The sequence below is a fragment of the Spermophilus citellus genome (assembly GCF_964194105.1).
Source record: "Spermophilus citellus genome assembly, chromosome: 4".
Lineage (NCBI taxonomy): Eukaryota > Metazoa > Chordata > Mammalia > Rodentia > Sciuridae > Spermophilus > Spermophilus citellus.
In genome coordinates this window covers 138033516-138051529 of record NC_138185.1, presented here as the reverse complement: position 1 = coordinate 138051529, position 18014 = coordinate 138033516, and the positions used below count along the sequence as shown (strand labels likewise).

At 48.0% G+C, this 18014-nt stretch overlaps 1 protein-coding gene across 2 annotated transcripts; it reads left to right on the top strand.

The window, feature by feature from the left end:
- Positions 1-661: 661 nt before the first annotated feature.
- Positions 662-13316, top strand: SPINT1 (serine peptidase inhibitor, Kunitz type 1). 2 transcript variants are annotated; one of them, XM_081288828.1, is made up of 11 exons: positions 662-900; positions 1209-1762; positions 9055-9182; positions 9406-9544; positions 9637-9807; positions 9979-10005; positions 10320-10445; positions 10557-10607; positions 11531-11701; positions 11891-11938; positions 12392-13316. In XM_081288828.1, the coding sequence occupies exons 2-11, from the start codon at positions 1303-1305 to the stop codon at positions 12601-12603; spliced, it is 1533 nt and encodes a 510-aa protein (XP_081144954.1). In that variant the 5' UTR covers positions 662-900; positions 1209-1302; the 3' UTR covers positions 12604-13316. The 2 variants fall into 2 exon arrangements, with proteins under 2 accessions (XP_081144954.1, XP_081144953.1); XM_081288827.1 differs by having other exon boundaries at positions 797-999.
- Positions 13317-18014: the final 4698 nt, after the last annotated feature.

The following is an 18014-nucleotide window of genomic DNA, read 5'->3' as shown; positions in this document are numbered from 1 at the left end:
TGTGGGAGGGTAGAGGAATCTGAGCTTCAGATAAGGGAGCAGCCATGGATGAGGGATGAGAGACCATAAAGAAAAATACAAGTTGAGGAAAGGTCTCAAACTAAAGGGAACCACTGTGGTCAAACGGAGAAGTCTGGACGAGGGGAATCGCCTTGGTTTTTCATTCTGGCAGAAAGGATAACTGCCAGGAACTGGCAAGGGTGATGACACTGGAGCAGAAACCCCGGATCCCCGTTATCACAGGTGCAGCCACCCAGCTTCTGGGTTCTCTTCCTGTCAGGAGATGGAAATGATGACCTAGGGGGTTGGCTACGCAAGATTCGTTTGCATCATCCTTTTCCCCACTTCTTCTCCAGTCCCTACCCAATTGCTTCACAATCTGGGGCTGGTGATGCTGGCTCTGACCTGAAAGGGAGACAAGAGGCAGCCGTCCCAGAGCGCCCGACTTTTGCGACTTTGCCGCAGCGTCCCGAACCTGCGTTGGCCTTCGGAGTTCGGGATGCAGTTCTGGGGCGCTGGGCCCCTCCGGAGGCTGGACCCTGTGGGGGTCGCCTAGAGCTACCTCGTGGGGACGCGGCTCCCCTCTCCAAGAGCTCTGAAAACCTGGCAGCTCCGGGGGAGGCTGAGGTCCCAGGGCCGCGGAGCTGGCGGAGCTGGCGGGGCCGGAAGTTCGGCTGGGACGGGCGGGTGGGGGTGCACCGGCGTGGGCGGGGCCGGCGACGCAGGAGTTAATGTCCGCTCCGCCCCGGCCGCGCTGACTCAGTTTCACCAGAAACTAGGGGGTGGCGGTGGCAGATCCCGAGAGCACTCGGCACCCCGGCAGAAGCCGCGGTCTGAGCCGCGCAGGAAACTGGGCCCGGATCCTCGGCAGGCCAGGCCCCACCCCACTCACCTGCCCAGGTAACCGGGGCCCTGGAGCGCGAGGCGGAGGCGGAGGCGGAGGCGGAGCGGGCTCGGAGCATGTTTGGCCGTTTGTTTGGCACCTGTACGTGCGTCCGGGTACGTGAGCTTCTTAGCAGTTTGTGTGTCCGTCCTTCGGGCGACCCGGTCACTAGAGTGTGTGTGGGAGGTCGGGCCCGCGTGCCCCTCTTCACTGCGGGGTGTTCCGTGTCCCCGCACCCCGACTTCCTGCCTGCCTGCCCGCCTCCCTCGAAGTCTCCCACCCAGGCTGATCAGGCGTGCCTCCTCTGTCCCTTCCCTTCTCTCAGGTCACAAGTACCCTCAGAACCCAGAGGCTCGCACTGTGAAGGTGACTCCCCCCCCCCAACCCCGGGGAAGAGGGCGACGGCCCCTGGGAGGACGATGGCCGGCGCTCGCCTTGCCCAGGCTGGCATCCCTGTGGTCCTTGAGGTGTTGCTTCTGTGCGTGCTGGGTCTCCAGATCACTGAGGCCGGGCTGCCTCCCGCACCCCCTGAGCTGCCGGCGGGAACTGCCTGCCTGAACCTCTTCACTCCGGGGGTTCAAGCCTTCGTGCTGGACACGGAAGCCTCGGTCAGCAACGGGGCCACCTTTCTGGGTTCCCCCACCGTGCGCCGGGGCTGGGATTGCGTGCGCTCCTGTTGCACCACCCAGAATTGCAACCTGGCGCTGGTGGAACTGCAGCCCGACGGCGGCGAGGACGCCATCACCGCCTGCTTCCTCATGAATTGCCTCTACGAGCACAACTTTGTGTGCAAGTTCGCGCGCAGAGAGGGCTTCATCAACTACCTCACAAGAGAGGTTTACCACTCGTACCACGAGCTTCGGACCCAGGGCTTTGGAGGTAAAAAGGAGGAGGCGGAGATGGCGGGCATGGATGGATCTGGAGAGGCTCAAAAGGGAACTAACTATGGTCCCGAGGGAACCAAGCATCAGAAAGAAGTTAGGGAGGAAAATCCAATTCCACCCGACTCCTCCAGGAGGAACTATAACCAGTGAACAAAAGAAAGATGGTATGAGTGGGGATGGGGGACATTCCAGAGCCCAGGCTCTGGCTCTTGAATTCAGAATGTTCAGAGGTGATGATCTGGCACCCAAGGGAAGCCTGGCCTTGGGCTGTGTGTATGGGAGAGAAGAGACAACTCTCCAGGCTTCACAACCTCTGACCCTCATAGGCTGAGTCAGATTATTAGGTGTCTGGATGCAGCCGGGTGACTAGAAAGGTACCCTGGCCAACCACTGTCCTAGGCACCTTGAGTCCTTGGCAAGTGAGCCTGGCTAGTCTCCTCCACTGGCTGGATGTTGAGCTGATTGACATCTCTGTACACCTGAGAACAGATTGGCCTTTTGTTGATCTGGAGGGGAAAGGCAGACCCCAAGAGACTAAGGAAGAAGCCCTGTCTGGGATTGACTCCAAGAGAGGTGGTGTTGGGGGCACAATAGCCCAGAGGCTCTGGGGTGGGGGATGAGGAAGGTTGCTGGGTGAGTCAGCCCAATGGTATGTATATCTGGTAGGGGAAGGATGTCACCTGTTCATGCAGGTGTATGTGTGTGTGTGTGTGTGTGTGTGTGTGTGTGTGCGTGCACTCACCCATGTGAACCAAGCAGGGCTCTCCTTGCTTAGGAAATGGTAGCAGAGCTGTCTGCTCACCTTGTTTACTTCCACGGATAGGGGCAAAATGGGGGTCAAAACTCCTCCTTCTTCCTCCAACTGAGCAGTAGGGAGTGAGATCAAGACTGGTCAAGAACCTTTCCTCCTCATTTTCTTCACCTGCTCTCTGGCCAGGTAGGGCTCCAGGACAAAAGTGGGTCATAAACAGATAACCATTACTGAATTCTGTGCCGTTCATCCTGCAGGCCTCATTCTGAAAAGGATGCTGTTGTTAGTCAACTGCTTTTTAGATTAGAAAACTGAGCCCCCACCCCACCATAATGTCCATAAATTGTAAACTTAGGACTCACGCAGGGAGACCTCCAAAAGTCCTGGGCTCTTTTTTCACATGAGACCACCATTCCAGTAGAAACCTAGCATTATGACCCAAGATAGCCAACAGATAACAAAAGCAAAGACAGGGGAGTCCGGTGGCCAGGACTGGCTGGGGCTGAGTCAGAGGTGAGCTCAGTGTGGAAAGTAGACAAGGGACTTTCCTCTCCAGCCTTTTCTAGGGCTAGTATCTCTTCCATGTCTCCCAGTAGCTCTTTTGTGTCTCTGAGGAGAAGTGAGATGGGAATTCTGTGAAATGGGGGTCAATATCTATGGTCTAAGCTGAACTCTGAGGTCCCACTGGGCCAGAACTGGAGCCTGTTCCACAAGGAAGCAATAGATAGTGTAGGTGGCAGTGACTCTAATTGACTGTCAGTGCTCTTCCTGCTCTGACATAGGCCCTATAGGAGGCCCATCGAGGGTCAGAGTCAGATACTCTGAAGTCTGGTCAGGAAGGTGAACTGGATAAGGGTCACCTGGTCTTGGGCTCAGCCTTTCTCATCTGGAAACCCCCAAGGACTGGCCTACTTGGCACAAGGTAGGCTAGAGTGAGGATTTCCTGGGGCATGTAAAAAGTTTGGTAGGACTTGGACTACAAGTGAGCCCCAGGACATTGTAGACTATTTTCAGGGTTCTGCCTTGGAAAGTGGGGGAAGCTGTGTATGTCAAGGGCTCCACTGTTGGCTAAGTCTGGCTGGTAAATTGGAGGCTAGAGCAGACAGAAGCAGCCAAAATAGACTGGGTAGTCAGGGCTTCTGAACTTTTTTTTTTCTTTTCCGGTACTGGGAATTGAACCCAAGACTCTCACACACGCCAGGCAAGTACTCTACCACTGAGTCATATCCCCAGTCCTAAATCTTTGATTCTTATACTTGGTAGAGAAATCCTGTTGAAAAGGGTTGATTTGTTTTCTCTTCCCTGCCTGTGGCCAGGCCAGTCCAGTCCAGATTCCTACAGCTGGAGGCCAGGGAGTTTGTCCCTCCTCTCCCCTGCTCCTGCCCTCCCCCATCTTTCTTATGGCAGAGTGATTTAGGAGGTGGAGTCTGTGTTTCCCTGGAGATGTCCTGGGGCTTGGCAGCTGGGGGAGGGCTAGTTTTATTGCCAGTCTAGCCTTTGGTCTCTTGGGGATGGGAACAAGGGAGTGGTAGGGCAGGGCATCGGCCCTTGGTCCTGGGACCTGGGGCTTAGCAAGTTGTGGGTAGGAATTCTATTCAAGGTCTATTCTATTCTAGTCAAGGTCTGGCATCTCTCTCCTTGCCACTTTGACCTAGGGGGCTGGACTTGAGGCCTATAATCTCTTGTCTGCTAGGTAGGCTTCTAAGTAGTCTATTTTCTTTCATTTTCTACAAAATGCAAGGCGGTGGCTCCTCCAGTTCACTGCCCTCTTATTTCATCTCTCAGGCTCTTTTCCTGATCACCACTGAGCCAGGGTTACTTCCAGACAGTTTTCTACTCTCTTTTTTCTAAATTCCTTAAATCCAGTATGTTTTCTCAGTTTTGTAGGTATCCATATGTTTGACATGTTTCCCTGTGAAACCTCTTCCCTTCCATCCCTCTGCTGTCTCCATGTGTCCTGGGTCTCTTCTCTGTGACCAATTCTGTGAGCTTCCCCATTGGCTCTGCTTTCTCTGCCTCATTAAGGAAGAATCCTGTGACTTGGCCTTCTACCAGCTGCCCTCATCTCCTAAACTTTTTTTTATTTTTTAAACTGGGGATTGGGCCCCAAGGGCACTTTACCAGTGAGCTAGATCCCCACTCCAAAAAAAAAAAAAAAAGTTTATTGCTAAGTTGCTAAGGTGGGCCACAAACTTGTGATCCTCCTGGAATTACAGGTGTGTTCCACCACACCTGACTTTACCTTTTCTTCTTCCTTTGCACTCACTCACTCTTTTTTGTTGTTGTTGTTAAATTTTCTTTTCTTTCAATATTTTTTTAGTTATCAATGGACCTTTATTTTATTTATTTATATGCGGTGCTGAGAATCAAACCCAGGGCCTCACACATGCTAGGCAAACGCTCTCTGAGCCACAACCCCAGCTCATGTACACACTCACTCTTTTTTTTTTTTTAATATTTATTTATTTATGTATCTTTAGTTTTAGGTGGATACATTAGTTTGTTTTTATGTGGTGCCGAGGATTGAACCCAGTGCCTCATGCATGCTAGGCAAGCACTCTACCACTAAGCCACTACCCCAGCCCCCACACTCACTCTTATACCTGAAGTGACTCTCTTTAGAGCCTCCATGGAGGGCAGTATCAGAACTGTAGATGCTTGTCATCATTGACACAATTGTACTTGTAGGAATTCATTTTGCTGCTCGATTTACACATGTATACAACAGCTTGACAGACAGTTATTCATTGTAGTATTGTTTATAATAATGAAGAATTAGAAACAATTTCAGTGTCTGTCAACACATCCTCTAATTGAATCCTGTGATGCTGTTGGAATAATAATAAACCCCAAGGCAGCATGGTTTAGGAAAGAAGGAAAGAAAGCTGTGAATTAAAATACTATATTCATTACACACAAACTGGTAGATGCCTTTGGTGTAAGGAATTTGGGATGTTAAGGAAAAGAGGCTAATTAATTTTCACCTCCATTTTTTATTTAATATACATGTATTATTTAGACTACAAAACAAAAACTCAGGATTTTAAAACAACAAAAATCACACCTCTAAGCAGATGATGACCTATAGCGTGACATTTTAGAGAAGACATGAGCTCTGGAGTTAGTTCAAATCCCAGCTTTGCCATTTAAAAACTGAGCCAGAAGTGCTGGGGATGTGGCTCATTGATAGAGTACTTGCCTAGCATACACAAGACCCCTGGTTTCACTTAAAAAAACAAACAAACTGAGCCATGACCTTGGGCCAGTTATTAACCTCTCAGGTTGGAGTCAACAAGTTCTTCCTTTTTTTTTTTCTTTTTTTTAAAAAAAATGAGATTCCTGGGCTGGGGATGTAGCTCAAGCGGTAGTGCACTCGCCTGGCATGCGTGCGGCCCGGGTTTGATCCTCAGCACCACATACCAACAAAAGATGTTGTGTCCGCCGAGAACTAAAAAATAAATATTAAAAATTCTCTCTCTGTCTCTGTCTCTCTCTCTCTTTCTCTCTCTCTCTCTCCTCTCTCACTCTCTCTTTAAAAAAAAAATAAAAATAAATAAAAAAGAGATTCCTTTATTTTTTAAAAAATGGGCCTTTACTTTGTTCATTTATTTATATGTGGTGCTGAGAATTGAACCCAGTGCCTCACACATGCCAGACAAGTGCTCTACCACTGAGCCACAACCCCAGCTCCTCCATTTTTTTTCCAATATTGAATTCATTTTATTTGGAATAATGAGATTATTCTAGGTAAATGAAAGAACATTTTATGATAGTAAACAAACTTTTCTTCTTTAAAGGTCTAAATAGTAAATATTTTAAGCTTTGTGTGAAATAAGGTCTCTGTTGTAACCACTCTGCTGTTGTCATGTGGAAGCAGCCTTAGACAATATGTAAGGACAGGGGCAAAGTTGTGCTCCAATTTACAGGCACACTTTTTTTTCCCCAGTGCTAGGAATCTAACCCAGGGTTTCATGCATCCTCAGCAAGCAGTCTGCTACTAAGCTACATCTCAGTAGCCCCACAAATTTTAATGTTATATACTTTTTTTCTTTATCCATTTCACAATATAAAAGATGGTGGGATGAATTTGGCCCACAGGCCACAGTGTGCTGACCCCTGATATAGGTAATGCAGATAGGTACTCAGTGTGATGGCAGTCACATTCTCAATGTACCCAGCAAGGCATCAGCTTTGTTGGTAAATACACCTCCTTTCTGTCTTCAGCCCTGGCCTCTGGAAAGCCCCCACATATCTGCCACTGCCTGCTGTTTCTGGTGAATCTTTCTTGCCTCAAGTTCAGCTTCTCTGTGAGTGAACACACAGGTTCCCTCTACATCTAGTTTCCCTTCCATGTGTGCCCTGGCTCTTCCTCCTGAGTTCTCAGAGCCTTTCGTGAGAAGCCTGAAGTGTCTGCCCACCAGTTTCTTACATCCTTCTTTCCATTTTCTTGACTGCTTTGTGATTCAGACCCTTCCTGTTGAACTTGCCCTGACCACTGCCCTGGTCCACCTGTCACCCTCCTTGCTGCACAGAACCTTTCCAAACATATGTGTGAACAAGTACTGCCCAGAGCAGGAGCTCTCTGCTGAGTCCTAGCCCCTCCCTTAGGACTCCTGGGCCTCCATCGGGAGTCTCAGAGGTCAGCGTCTGGTAATGCAAAAGCCTCCAGGACTTTGCCCCACTGCTCACAGCCAACATCTGTCCCCTTCCTGTATCACCAGTTGTTTAATATTTGAATATTACTTCTGTTGTGAACAAACACTCTTGCCTGGCATTCTGCAGCTCTTTGAGGTTTGTGCCAGCCTGGCTGATTTCCTTATTGCCCATTGAACCAGCCTTGCAAATTCCTAGCTCCTCACTCTTGTTTTCTATTGTCATCAGCAACAAAAAAAGATTTAAAAATTCTTCTTCCCTTCTCCAGAATGCCTTCCTTCCTCTGGCCTATCTCCCTTCTCACAGTGTCCTCTGCCTTGTCTTGTACATATACTGCTTCATGTTGTTGGATTTTATCTGCCCATCTGGACTATAATTCCTGCCAGACACTTTGTTCATTTCCTAGGGCTGTTGTAACAAATCACTATAAACTGTTTGGCTTAAAACAACAGAAATTTGGGGCTGGAGTTGTGGCTCAGCAGTAAAGCGCTTGCCTAGCATGTGCAAGGCCCTGGGTTCAATCCTCAGCACCACATAAAAATAAATAAAGATATTGTGTCCAACTACAACTAAAAAATAAATATTAAAAAAAAAACCCCAGAAATTTAGGAGTGTGGATGTAGCTTAGTGGTAAAGCCCTTACCTAGCATGCATGAATGCATGAGGTTCTGGGTTCAATCCCCATCACCACATAAAAAATATACAACAACAACAATAAAATGATTTAAAAAAAAACAAATTTATTCTCTCACAGTTATAGAGGTCAAAAGTCTAAAATCAAGATGTCATCAGAGACACACTGTCTCTGAAGACTTCAGCAGAGAATCCTTCCTCACCTCTTCCAGCTTGTGGTGGCTCCGTGTGTCTTTTGGCTTGTGACTGCCTCACTCCAGTCTCTGCTTGTCTTGACATGGCCTCTTCTTTCATTTTGTCTTCTCTTCTGTTTCTTAAAGGACACTTGTGGAGGGAAGAGGCTGGGCTTGTGGCTCAGCAGTAGAGAGCTTGCCTAGCACGTGTGAGACCCTGGGTTCGATCCTCAGCACCACATAAAAATAAATAAATAAAATAAAGATATATGCTTTAAAAAAGACACTTGTCATTAGGTTTGGGGCCTAGCCAACTAATCCAGGATGACCTCATCTGGAAATCTGTAACATACATGCTTCTGCAAATGTCCTTTTCCCAAATAAGGTCACATTTGTAGGTTTCAGGGGTTTGCAGTGGACATATCTTTTGGGAGCCACCATTTAATGAGTGGGACTCATGCTTTGTTCTTTTCTCTGTCCCCTGGATTTTGATCCTGGATAGAGGAAGCCATAGGCACAGACTGTCATTAAGAATCTGGGACCACTTGTAGAATCTGTCAGAGCTGACACAGACACCTCATTCCCATAGCCACTCACCCTGGGGTTCCAGGGCCTGCTACCTTATTTCCCAGGAACTCTGCTTTAGACCTCTGTCCAGACAGGCTTTTGCATGGTCTAGACTGGCAGAGTAAACATGATAAATTTTAATTACACATTTCCTTTTTTGACTTTAAAAGAAAGTGTTACTTTAACCTTAAAGTGTTACTTTAAAGCAATTAGCACAAGCACCTGCTTATTATAAGGAACAAGCTCATTCCTCCAAGTACATACACACTTCCCAAATGAGGTTAGACAGCACAGGCTGTTCAGTAAGAAACAGAAAGTGGGTTTTACCACATAAAGAATGTCCCTGAATAGAGAACAAGACACTGGTTTTGTTAGCTTTTACCATGTCCCACACAAGCTGCTAAGTTCCAAGTTGATCCAGATATGGCCCATAGTGCCACCGCCCTACTTCCTCCCCAGGAGATACCTGGTCCATTCAGTGAGAGTTGATCTTACTTCACCTTCCCCCAGGGTCCCGGATCCCAAGGGCCTGGGTGGGCATAGACTTGAAGGTGCAGCCCCAGGAACCCCTGGTGCTAAAGGATGTGGACAACATAGATTGGCATCTACTGCAGGGTGGCACAGACGTCAGGATAGAGGTGAGATACTGGACGACTTCCTGACCTCCTCCCCCATCAGCCTCCTAGGGGCCCCTTCCTAGGGTAACAGGCTAACCAGTGGTTCCTGGTGGTGTGAGGTGGAGAGAAGGTGAGGACGAATTTAGCACCAAGTCCCTAGGAAGTGGGTATGTGGCTGGGAGTTCCTGGGGCAGCCCAAGGGTATTAAGGGGTGTCCAAGCCTGATGACCAGTCCTATGTATAGAGGAACAATCCGGACCAGGTGGAGCTGTGGGGACTCAAGGAAGGCACCTACCTGTTCCAGTTGACAGTGACTGGCTCAGAACAACCAGAGAATAAGGCCAACGTCACAGTCACTGTGCTATCTGCCAAGCAGACGGAAGGTGAGGGAAGGGCGGGCAGGTGGCACCTGGAGCCTTCTGCCCTCTGCTAATGGGTCCCTTAGCCTCCCCCTCACAAGCTCTCCTCCCTCTAGATTATTGCCTTGCATCTAACAAGGTGGGCCGCTGCCGGGGTTCCTTCCCCCGCTGGTACTATGACCCCACAGAACAAATCTGCAAGAGATTCACTTATGGAGGTTGCTTAGGCAACAAGAACAACTACCTTCGGGAAGAAGAGTGTATGCTAGCCTGCCGGGATGTGCAAGGTGGGCCTTTGAGAGGCAGCTTTGGGGCTTAACTGACTTTTCACCCAGGGTGGGTGGTCTTTCTTCACCAGTCAGGGAGTGGGCTGTGGGAGTTTCCTGTTCCCCACCTGCAATCATCTCATATCTGCTGGGACCTGACCATGCCTCTCTGACTTCTCCATTTTCCCCCAGGCCCCTCAATGGAAAGGCACCATCCAGGTAGGTGTTGTTAACCTTTCCCTGTCTCCCTCACCCTGCCAGGTCTTCCTCCATACCCGTGACCAATCCAACTTTGCCCAACACAGTCCTCCTCTTATAATATGGAAGGACCATAGAACACCCCACCCCTTCCAACCCAACATCTTCCTGTCAGAATCTGCCCAGGTTACATGTATGAGGAGTCGGGTTGGTGGAGAGAGAATAGGCACACATCAGGATATCATGTTGGAGAAGGCCAGGCAGACCATGGACCCTTGGCACCTGTTGTTTGCCTGAGCCTGACCTCACCTCTACCCCGTTCTTCCCTGACCCAGTATGTTCTGGCAGCTGCCACTCCACCCAATTTCGCTGCAGTAATGGCTGCTGCATCGACAGCTTCCTGGAGTGTGATGACACCCCAGACTGCCCTGACGGCTCTGATGAGGCCACCTGTGAAAAATGTGAGGCCTGGGGAATGGAAAAGGGGTGGGCAGCAGGCAGGGAGGTCCCAGCAGCTCTGCCCTGTGTCCCTGGGAGACCCTTGTTGAGCCCCTGACTTTTCATCTCTGCAGACACCAGTGGCTTTGATGAGCTCCAGAGTATCCATTTCCTCAGTGACAAAGGTGAGATCCTCCCCAGAACCTCTGGGTCAGGTCAAACACTGGCACTGCCATCCTCATTCCACCTGGCAGTGCCTGAGGAACCTATTGTATGTGCCAGACTAAGGCCCAAAGCCCTGGAGGGCAGAGGGTTTCTCCTGGGGAGCAGCCTGTTCTCTGGCTGACTCCTGGGTCCCCTTCTGTGACTATGCTTCCCACACCTCAATGATCACCCATTATCTGAACAGCTTTGTAATGTTAGCCATGCCCAATGCAGATCACTTAATCAGTTTCTTTTTTTTTTTAACTCAGTGTATTAAAAAGGAATTTCACGTAAATGGAAAGCAACTATAATTTGCTACAAGTTGAAAATTATGATAAATATAATAAACAATGTTAGTGAATGTTAGCTGGACATCATTGCTTGCCAAGGCTCAGACTCTGAGAACCATCTTTTTAAAAAATATATATATTTTTTGGTTGTAGTTGTGCACAATATGAACATACTGGGTCAGTTGTAGTTGGACACAATACCTTTATTTTATTTCTTTATTTATATGTGGTGCTGAGGATCGAACCCAGCACTGCACGCATGCTAGGCAAACGTTCTACCTCTGAGCCACAACCGCAGCCCTGAGAACCATCCTCTTTGAGAGCCATTTTCTTTGTTAAAAATGCAAACTACAGTGACAGGAAATTGAAAAATAACTGTGTAAGTCCATGTAGTTTCCCATTATGCCAAAGCTTATTTTCAGGCTTTGCCTTCCTTGTCTCTGGCAAAACTGCAGAAGATCCAGATGTTTCTGGGGCTCCCAGATCCTCACTGAACCACAGTTGCTCTCCCCATGGGGCAAGCAGGAGGTGGTGGACAGAAGCCACGTGGGGCCTGCAGGGTGGTGGCAGGGTTCTCTGTGTGCTCACTGCTTTGCCTGCTCCCCACCCCCCAGGGCACTGTGTGGACCTGCCAGACACAGGACTCTGCCAGGAGAGCATCCCACGCTGGTACTACAACCCTTTCAGTGAACGCTGTGCCCGCTTCACTTATGGTGGTTGTTATGGCAACAAGAACAACTTTGAGGAAGAGCAGCAGTGTCTCGAGTCCTGTCACGGCATCTCCAGTGAGGGGGCTGGTGGGGATGTATTGGGTGGGATGAAGAAGAAGAGACTTAGCTCTGTCCCAAGGCCTAAGTGGGTCACCCCTCCATCAAGCCATGGGAGAGAATGGCAAAGAGGGGCTGGGGCACTGGGAGCAGCTGAGTCTCAGGGCCCTTAATACTAACTGGTCTCTCTCCCCCATCATGTTGCAGAGAAAGATGTGTTTGGTCTGCGACGGGAAAGCTCCATCTCCAGTGTAGGTAAGCCCTGGTCTGTCCTGATGCCAAGGTGGATGCATAGATATCAACTCAAGGGATCAACTCCACATGATTGGTTGTGGACTCTTAAACCATGTTGAAAAGGATCCTAAGGTTACCTATAGAGACAGACTACTGCGATCAAATAGTGAGGCCCATCATGGGCAAGGGAGGGAAATTCGGAGTGTGGAAATTCGGAGATGTCTGTAATCAGAGTCCCAGGTCTTTTTCCCAAGCTATCTGTAAGTAGAGTAACTTAGAGCCAAAACCTAAGACCCATTGGAACCCATCTGAGCTGCCAGATGCTGCCTTCAGCTTATATGCTGGAGGTGTGAGTTGGGTACCCATGTGCTTCCATACCTGGCATCTATTTGACTTGACTCCCTAGGTAGAATGGGGTAAGTGTCATAGCCAGGCAAGGCTTGGGAGCCCCCTTTTCTGCTCCTTCTTCCCCAGGCTCTGTGGAAGTGGCTGTTGCTGTACTCCTGGTCACCTGCATCATCATGGTGATAGCCATCCTGGGTTATTGGTGCTTCAAGAACCAGAGACAGGACTTGCGCAGACATCACCACCTGAATCACCCACCACCCACCCCTGCTAGCTCCACTGTCTCCACCACTGAAGACACAGAACACCTGGTCTATAATCATACCACCCGACCCCTCTGAGCCTGGGGCTCTTGCCATCTCTCACCAAGCCCTGCTTCCTGCTTACCAAGACAGAGGCCTGGACTGGGGAAAACTTTAGGACCAGACTCCTGCCTGTTTTCCAGGCACATTCTGCCTCAGAAGCCAGGGCTTTAGCTGTCTTGGAAGCCTCTGGGCTCAGGCTAGTTGTTTCTGAGAAAACACAAGGGTCTGAGAGAAGCAAAAAATCCTTGAACCAGGAGTATTGTGCATAGAAGGACCTGCCCTGCCTAGGGGTTCAGAGGAAGTTGGAGTTTTAGGTCCTGGTTGAAGCTGCCTGCCCCCACCCCATGGTGCCTGGGATGGTGTCAGAAGCTGGAGGCCCCAGTGTCTTCCACAGCTGCCCTTCCACTACACGGTCCAGAGCTGGAAGGAAGGACTTCTCTATGTAGTTAGTGTTGTAAAGTATTGCTTTTGGGGGCTGGAGGCATAGATCAGTGCTAGAGTGTGTGCTAAATGCTTAGCATGCACAAAGCCCTGGATTCTATCCCCAGTGTTGGGGAGGGGAAATTTTAAAAAAGCTTTTTGTTTATTTAATGCCCTAGGGGTAGGGGTGAAGACAAATGGAAGGTATGTCTTCCTTTGCCTTCTTTCTTCCTTTTCCCTTGAGGTTGAGCTCTGCCCTTGACCAGCCCCTGAATCCCCAGTCCCTAATCCCAGGGCTCTCTGACATCACACCACCAACCCCTCCTCAATTTCCCACAAATCCAATTCACTCACAGTGTGATAAAATGGTTTGTGAGGCTGGGGTGTAGCTCAGTGGTGGAGTGCTTGCCTAGCATGCATGAGACCCTGGATTCAATCCCCAGCACCTCAAAAAATAAAATTTTTAAATAAAATCATTTGTTTTGCACAGTTTCTGCCTCTGTTCTGCGGGCAAGAGAGGGATAAGATTGCTAGGGGTAGATGTGACCGCCCAGTTCAACTGGTTCAGACTTTGGCCATCCTGTTTAGCAGGTTTTCCCACCTCTCCCGAAACTGCTCTGGCCCCAGGGTGGAGAGAAGTGCCAAATTTGACCACCAGAGGGGAGGGGGGAGGGCCATGCGAGTAGGGGGCACCTGGAGGCCAAGGCCCTGCTGCGTAGTATGATTTCTGCTGGAGCTTCTCACTGGGCCTGCTCGGTAGCTGGGGCGAGTCTTAACCCCCTGTGTACTGGGGGATTTGGAGAGGGGTTGCACAGGCTTCAACCCTGATCCTTCCATCCACCTGATTAGACTTAGGTCTGCCTCCCTGTCCATCCACAGAAGCAAATGCAGCCCTTCCCAAGTTCTGTGCTGCCCAGGAGCCATTAATTGAGTTACCCCATGCCAATCCACTTCTCTGTTTGCTCAAACTATCTCCTGGTAGGGGAGGGAAAAAAAGTCACACTTTCAATTAACTTATTTATTTAATAAATCACATTGAGCTCCTATATGCCAGGCACTGACAATCATTAGAAATTTGACATTGTTGAGAGAAGCAGGCGGGAAGCGCTACTGAAGTGCTTTACATTTCATATGAAATTCAGCACAACCTTGTGGTGAAGGTGCTATTACCCCATTTTACAGGCAAGGAAACTGACAGTGAAGGTTAATTCTGAGGTCCTGGAGTTGGTGTGGGAGGACTGGATCCAAACCCAAAAAAATATTCCCTAGAGTATAGTCTTCCAGGAGAGGTTGGGGGCTATTGGTAAGCAACTGAAGTGCCATGACATGAATCTACATATGTGAAGTCCTGGGTGTTCGACTCTGAATTTCCACCACTGTGCACATCTCTAAAGAAGCAGCCAAACCAGGAAGCAGAACCTTCCTGCACACCAGATGAGCCACCTTTCGATGGTAATGCCTCTTGATTGTACCTGTTCTATTCAGTGAGACCACAGGTACCACCTTCCCTTTATCATCCCAGCCTAAGATCAAAACTTCCCACTGCCACACTGGTCCTGCTGGCTGGTACTCTTTGCTCCACACTCCTGGATCTGCCAACAGGACCCTCAGCACAGGGCACCTCTTCTTTTGTTTACCTATCTGTCTTCCTGCTGGTTGTAAGCTCCTGGAGTCACAGATGGCATCTTAGTCATCTCTGGATCTCCAGCACCTCATGTACCCTCTGTGACCTCAGTTAATGGTAGTTATTCAGTGAATGTTGAGTAGATGGCAGGGGTGGGGCTCATTCTCTTTGTTCATTTTCATGGGTGCTGTATTTCCTCTCCTAACCCCATACTTTTCCAGGCCGCTGTCCAGACTCAATCTCTCCTCTGGGCCCCTATTATTGTTGGTTCTCTATAAGCAGGGTGATTAATGACTCAAACAATGTCTAGAATACCCAATGATCAAACCAGAGTAAGAACTTAATAAGTGTTTGTTGGCCTGAAGTGAACATACTCTCAGGGAGGGGTAGAGATCAAGTGGAATGATGCTACACAAAGTGCTATCCCTAGTAACAGCTGCTGGGATAATGGTTGCCTGGATCTGTCAGCTCTGGCTGGAGGAGGTGGGAGCTTTGCAGAGGTCACTAGGGGGCGCTCTTGGCATTACTGGCCAGTGTGATTTCTTCCTACAAGAGTTTAAGGGAAGGTCAGTCTCAGGCAGGTGGCAGGTGTGAAGCAATGGAGGCCAAGCCACAGTCTTGCTCCCCTGGAGCTTACACTCTGGAATGCAGGCAGCACAGATGCAAAGGCTGTGATAATTTGGTTCCCAAACCACTCCTTATCACTTCCTCTGCTTCATCCCCACTCAAATGACATTGCTCATGTTTTTGCACAAGCAGTTCCTTCTATCTCAAATGCCCCTTTGCCCCTGGGAAGTTCCTACTCTATATATGACCCAGCTCAGAAACCTTTCCCTGATTCTCCAGTGAAAGTCCGTTGCTGTCCTCTCCACCTGCTCAAGCTGCATACAGATGAACCATGTAGGCTGGGCACAGTGGCACACGCCTGTAAGTCCAGTGACTGGGGAGACTGAGACAGTAGGATCATGAGTTCAAAGCCAGCCTCAGCAATGGTGAGGTGCTGGGCAACTCAGTGAGACCCTGTCTCTAATAAAATACAAAATTGGGCTGGGGATGTGGCTCGATAGTTAAGTGCCCTTGAGTTCAATCCCCAGTACCAAAAAAAAAAAAAAAAAAAAATAGATGAGCCATGTTACTGTGTCTGCTTTCATTTGGGTGAGACTCCTCAAAACCTGGACTGGGTCTTCTTTACCTCAGTATTCCCAATTCAGACCCTGCTGGTGGATACTAAGTGTCCAATAAATAGATGTTGAAAAGAAACAGAGGCTAGTAAAGCCATGGAGATTAAGAAGGTTGAGAAATGGCTTCATGGAGGGAGTATTAAATAGATGAGCAAAGGTCTTGAAGAGATTTATACACACATGTTCATAACAGCATTACTCACAATAGTTAAAATATGGAAGCAACACAAGTGTCTATAGTCATGAACGGACAAGCAAAATAGAATACATATAATATATACAATGGAATATTATTTAGCCTAAAAAAAGGAAGGGAGTTCTGATATATGCTACAACACAGATGAACCTTGAGAATATTATGATAAATGAAATAAACTAGCCACAAAAAGATAAATACTGTATGGTTCCACTCATATTTAGACATATTTTGACTTAGACAAGTTGAAATCATAGAGACAGAAAGTAGAATGGTGGTTTCAGGGGCAGGGGGAGGCATGGGAAGTGATTGTTTCATGGATAGATTTCACTGTTGCAATATAAAAAGTTCTCTGGAGATGGATGGTGGTGATATACTTAATGCTACCTAACTAGACACTTAAAATAGTTAAGATAGTAAATTTTATGTTATTATATTTTACTACAATAAAAATAACTTGAAAAAAAATGAGATAATAAGGTGCATATGGGTGTGAGTTTGGTAATCTAAGCACAGCAAAACCATAGCAATCAAATAAATGGACAGTGGGAGATACATCTCAGTGGCAGAGTGCTTGCTTAGCATGCATAAGACTCTGGGTTCAAATTCCCAGTACTGAAAAAAAAAAGTCACAGGTATTTTGGGGTGTTTGCGTGTGGTAACAGGAAAATTGAATCCAGGGCCTCATGCACCCTAGGCAAGACTTCTACTATTGAGCCACATTCCCAGCGCTATGGGTCTTGTTTTGTTTGGAAGTGGCAAGCTTCCCAGTGTGTCCCAAAGCCATCAGAAGGAAAGTGAGGAGGTTAGTGGGTAGAGGCCACACTGATGGGCTCTTAGGTATTGAGCAGGCACTTGAGTATTAAAGCCAGACTTTAAGAACTAGAGAGTGGGGGCTGGGGATGTGGCTCAAGTGGTAGCGCACTCGCGTGGCATGCATGCAGTCCAGGTTCAATCCTCAGCACCACATACAAACAAAGATGTTGTGTCCGCCACTAAAAAATAAATATGAAAATTCTCTCTCTCTCTCTCTCTTAAAAAAAAAAAAAACTAGAGAGTGAGGCCTTGGGTTTGATCCTCAGCACTGCAAAGATAAATAAATAAATAAATAAAATAAAGGTGTTGTGACAATCTCCAACAACAACAACAACAACAACAAAGGATGGAAAAAGGAAAAAACAAGTAGATAGCGAGCCACATTACCAGAGTTTACACCACAGGACACAGGAGAGTGACAGAGGGAGGAGGCAAGACTAAATCAATTAACCAAGATAACTTGAATGAGGGACACAGAAACTACACAGTACAGGCAAGTCAAAGCCTTTGTACACTGGGTGCCTGCCATGCTCTGACAACACAGTGGTTTAATTTAAAGAGTCAGGAGACTTCATTGTTTAATAAATTTAGAATTTAGAGGCTGGACATGGTGGCGCACACCTGTAATCTCAGTGGCTCAGCAGACTGAGGCAGGAGGATCGCAAATTCAAAACCAGCATCAGCAATTTATCAAGGTCCTAAAGACTTAGCAAGACCTTGTCTCAAAAAATAATCAGGAGCTGGGCGTGGTGGTACACTCCTGTAATCCCAGTGGCTCGGGAGGCTGAGGCAAGAGGACTGAGAGTTCAAAGCCAGCCTCAGCAAAGGCCAGGAGTTAAGCAACTCAGTGAGACCCTGTCTCTAAATAAAATACAAAATAGGGCTGGGGATGCGGCTCAGTGGTTAAGCACCCCTGACTTCAATTCCTGATAATAAATAAATAAACATAAAATTTTAAACATTTAGAGCCAGGTACAGTGTTACTTGCCTATAATCCTAGGTACTCAGGGGGCTGAGGCAAGAGGATCACAAGTTTAAGGCCAGCCTATACAATTTAGCAAAAACCTGTCTCAGAATAAAATTAAAAGGTCTGGGATGTAGCTCAGTAATTGTCTAGCATGTGTGAGGCCCTGTGTTACATTTTTTTTAAAATATTTTATTTTTTAGTTGTAGTTGAACATAATACCTTTATTTTATTTAATGATTTTTA

Excerpts from the sequence above, each read along its gene's own strand:
- SPINT1 (XM_081288828.1), top strand. The coding sequence starts at position 1,303 with ATGGCCGGCGCTCGCCTTGCCCAGGCTGGCATCCCTGTGGTCCTTGAG. Across the intron at positions 10,006-10,319 it reads AATGGAAAGGCACCATCCAG|TATGTTCTGGCAGCTGCCAC; the intron begins GTAGGTGTTGTT and ends TCCCTGACCCAG. Across the intron at positions 10,608-11,530 it reads CCATTTCCTCAGTGACAAAG|GGCACTGTGTGGACCTGCCA; the intron begins GTGAGATCCTCC and ends CCCACCCCCCAG.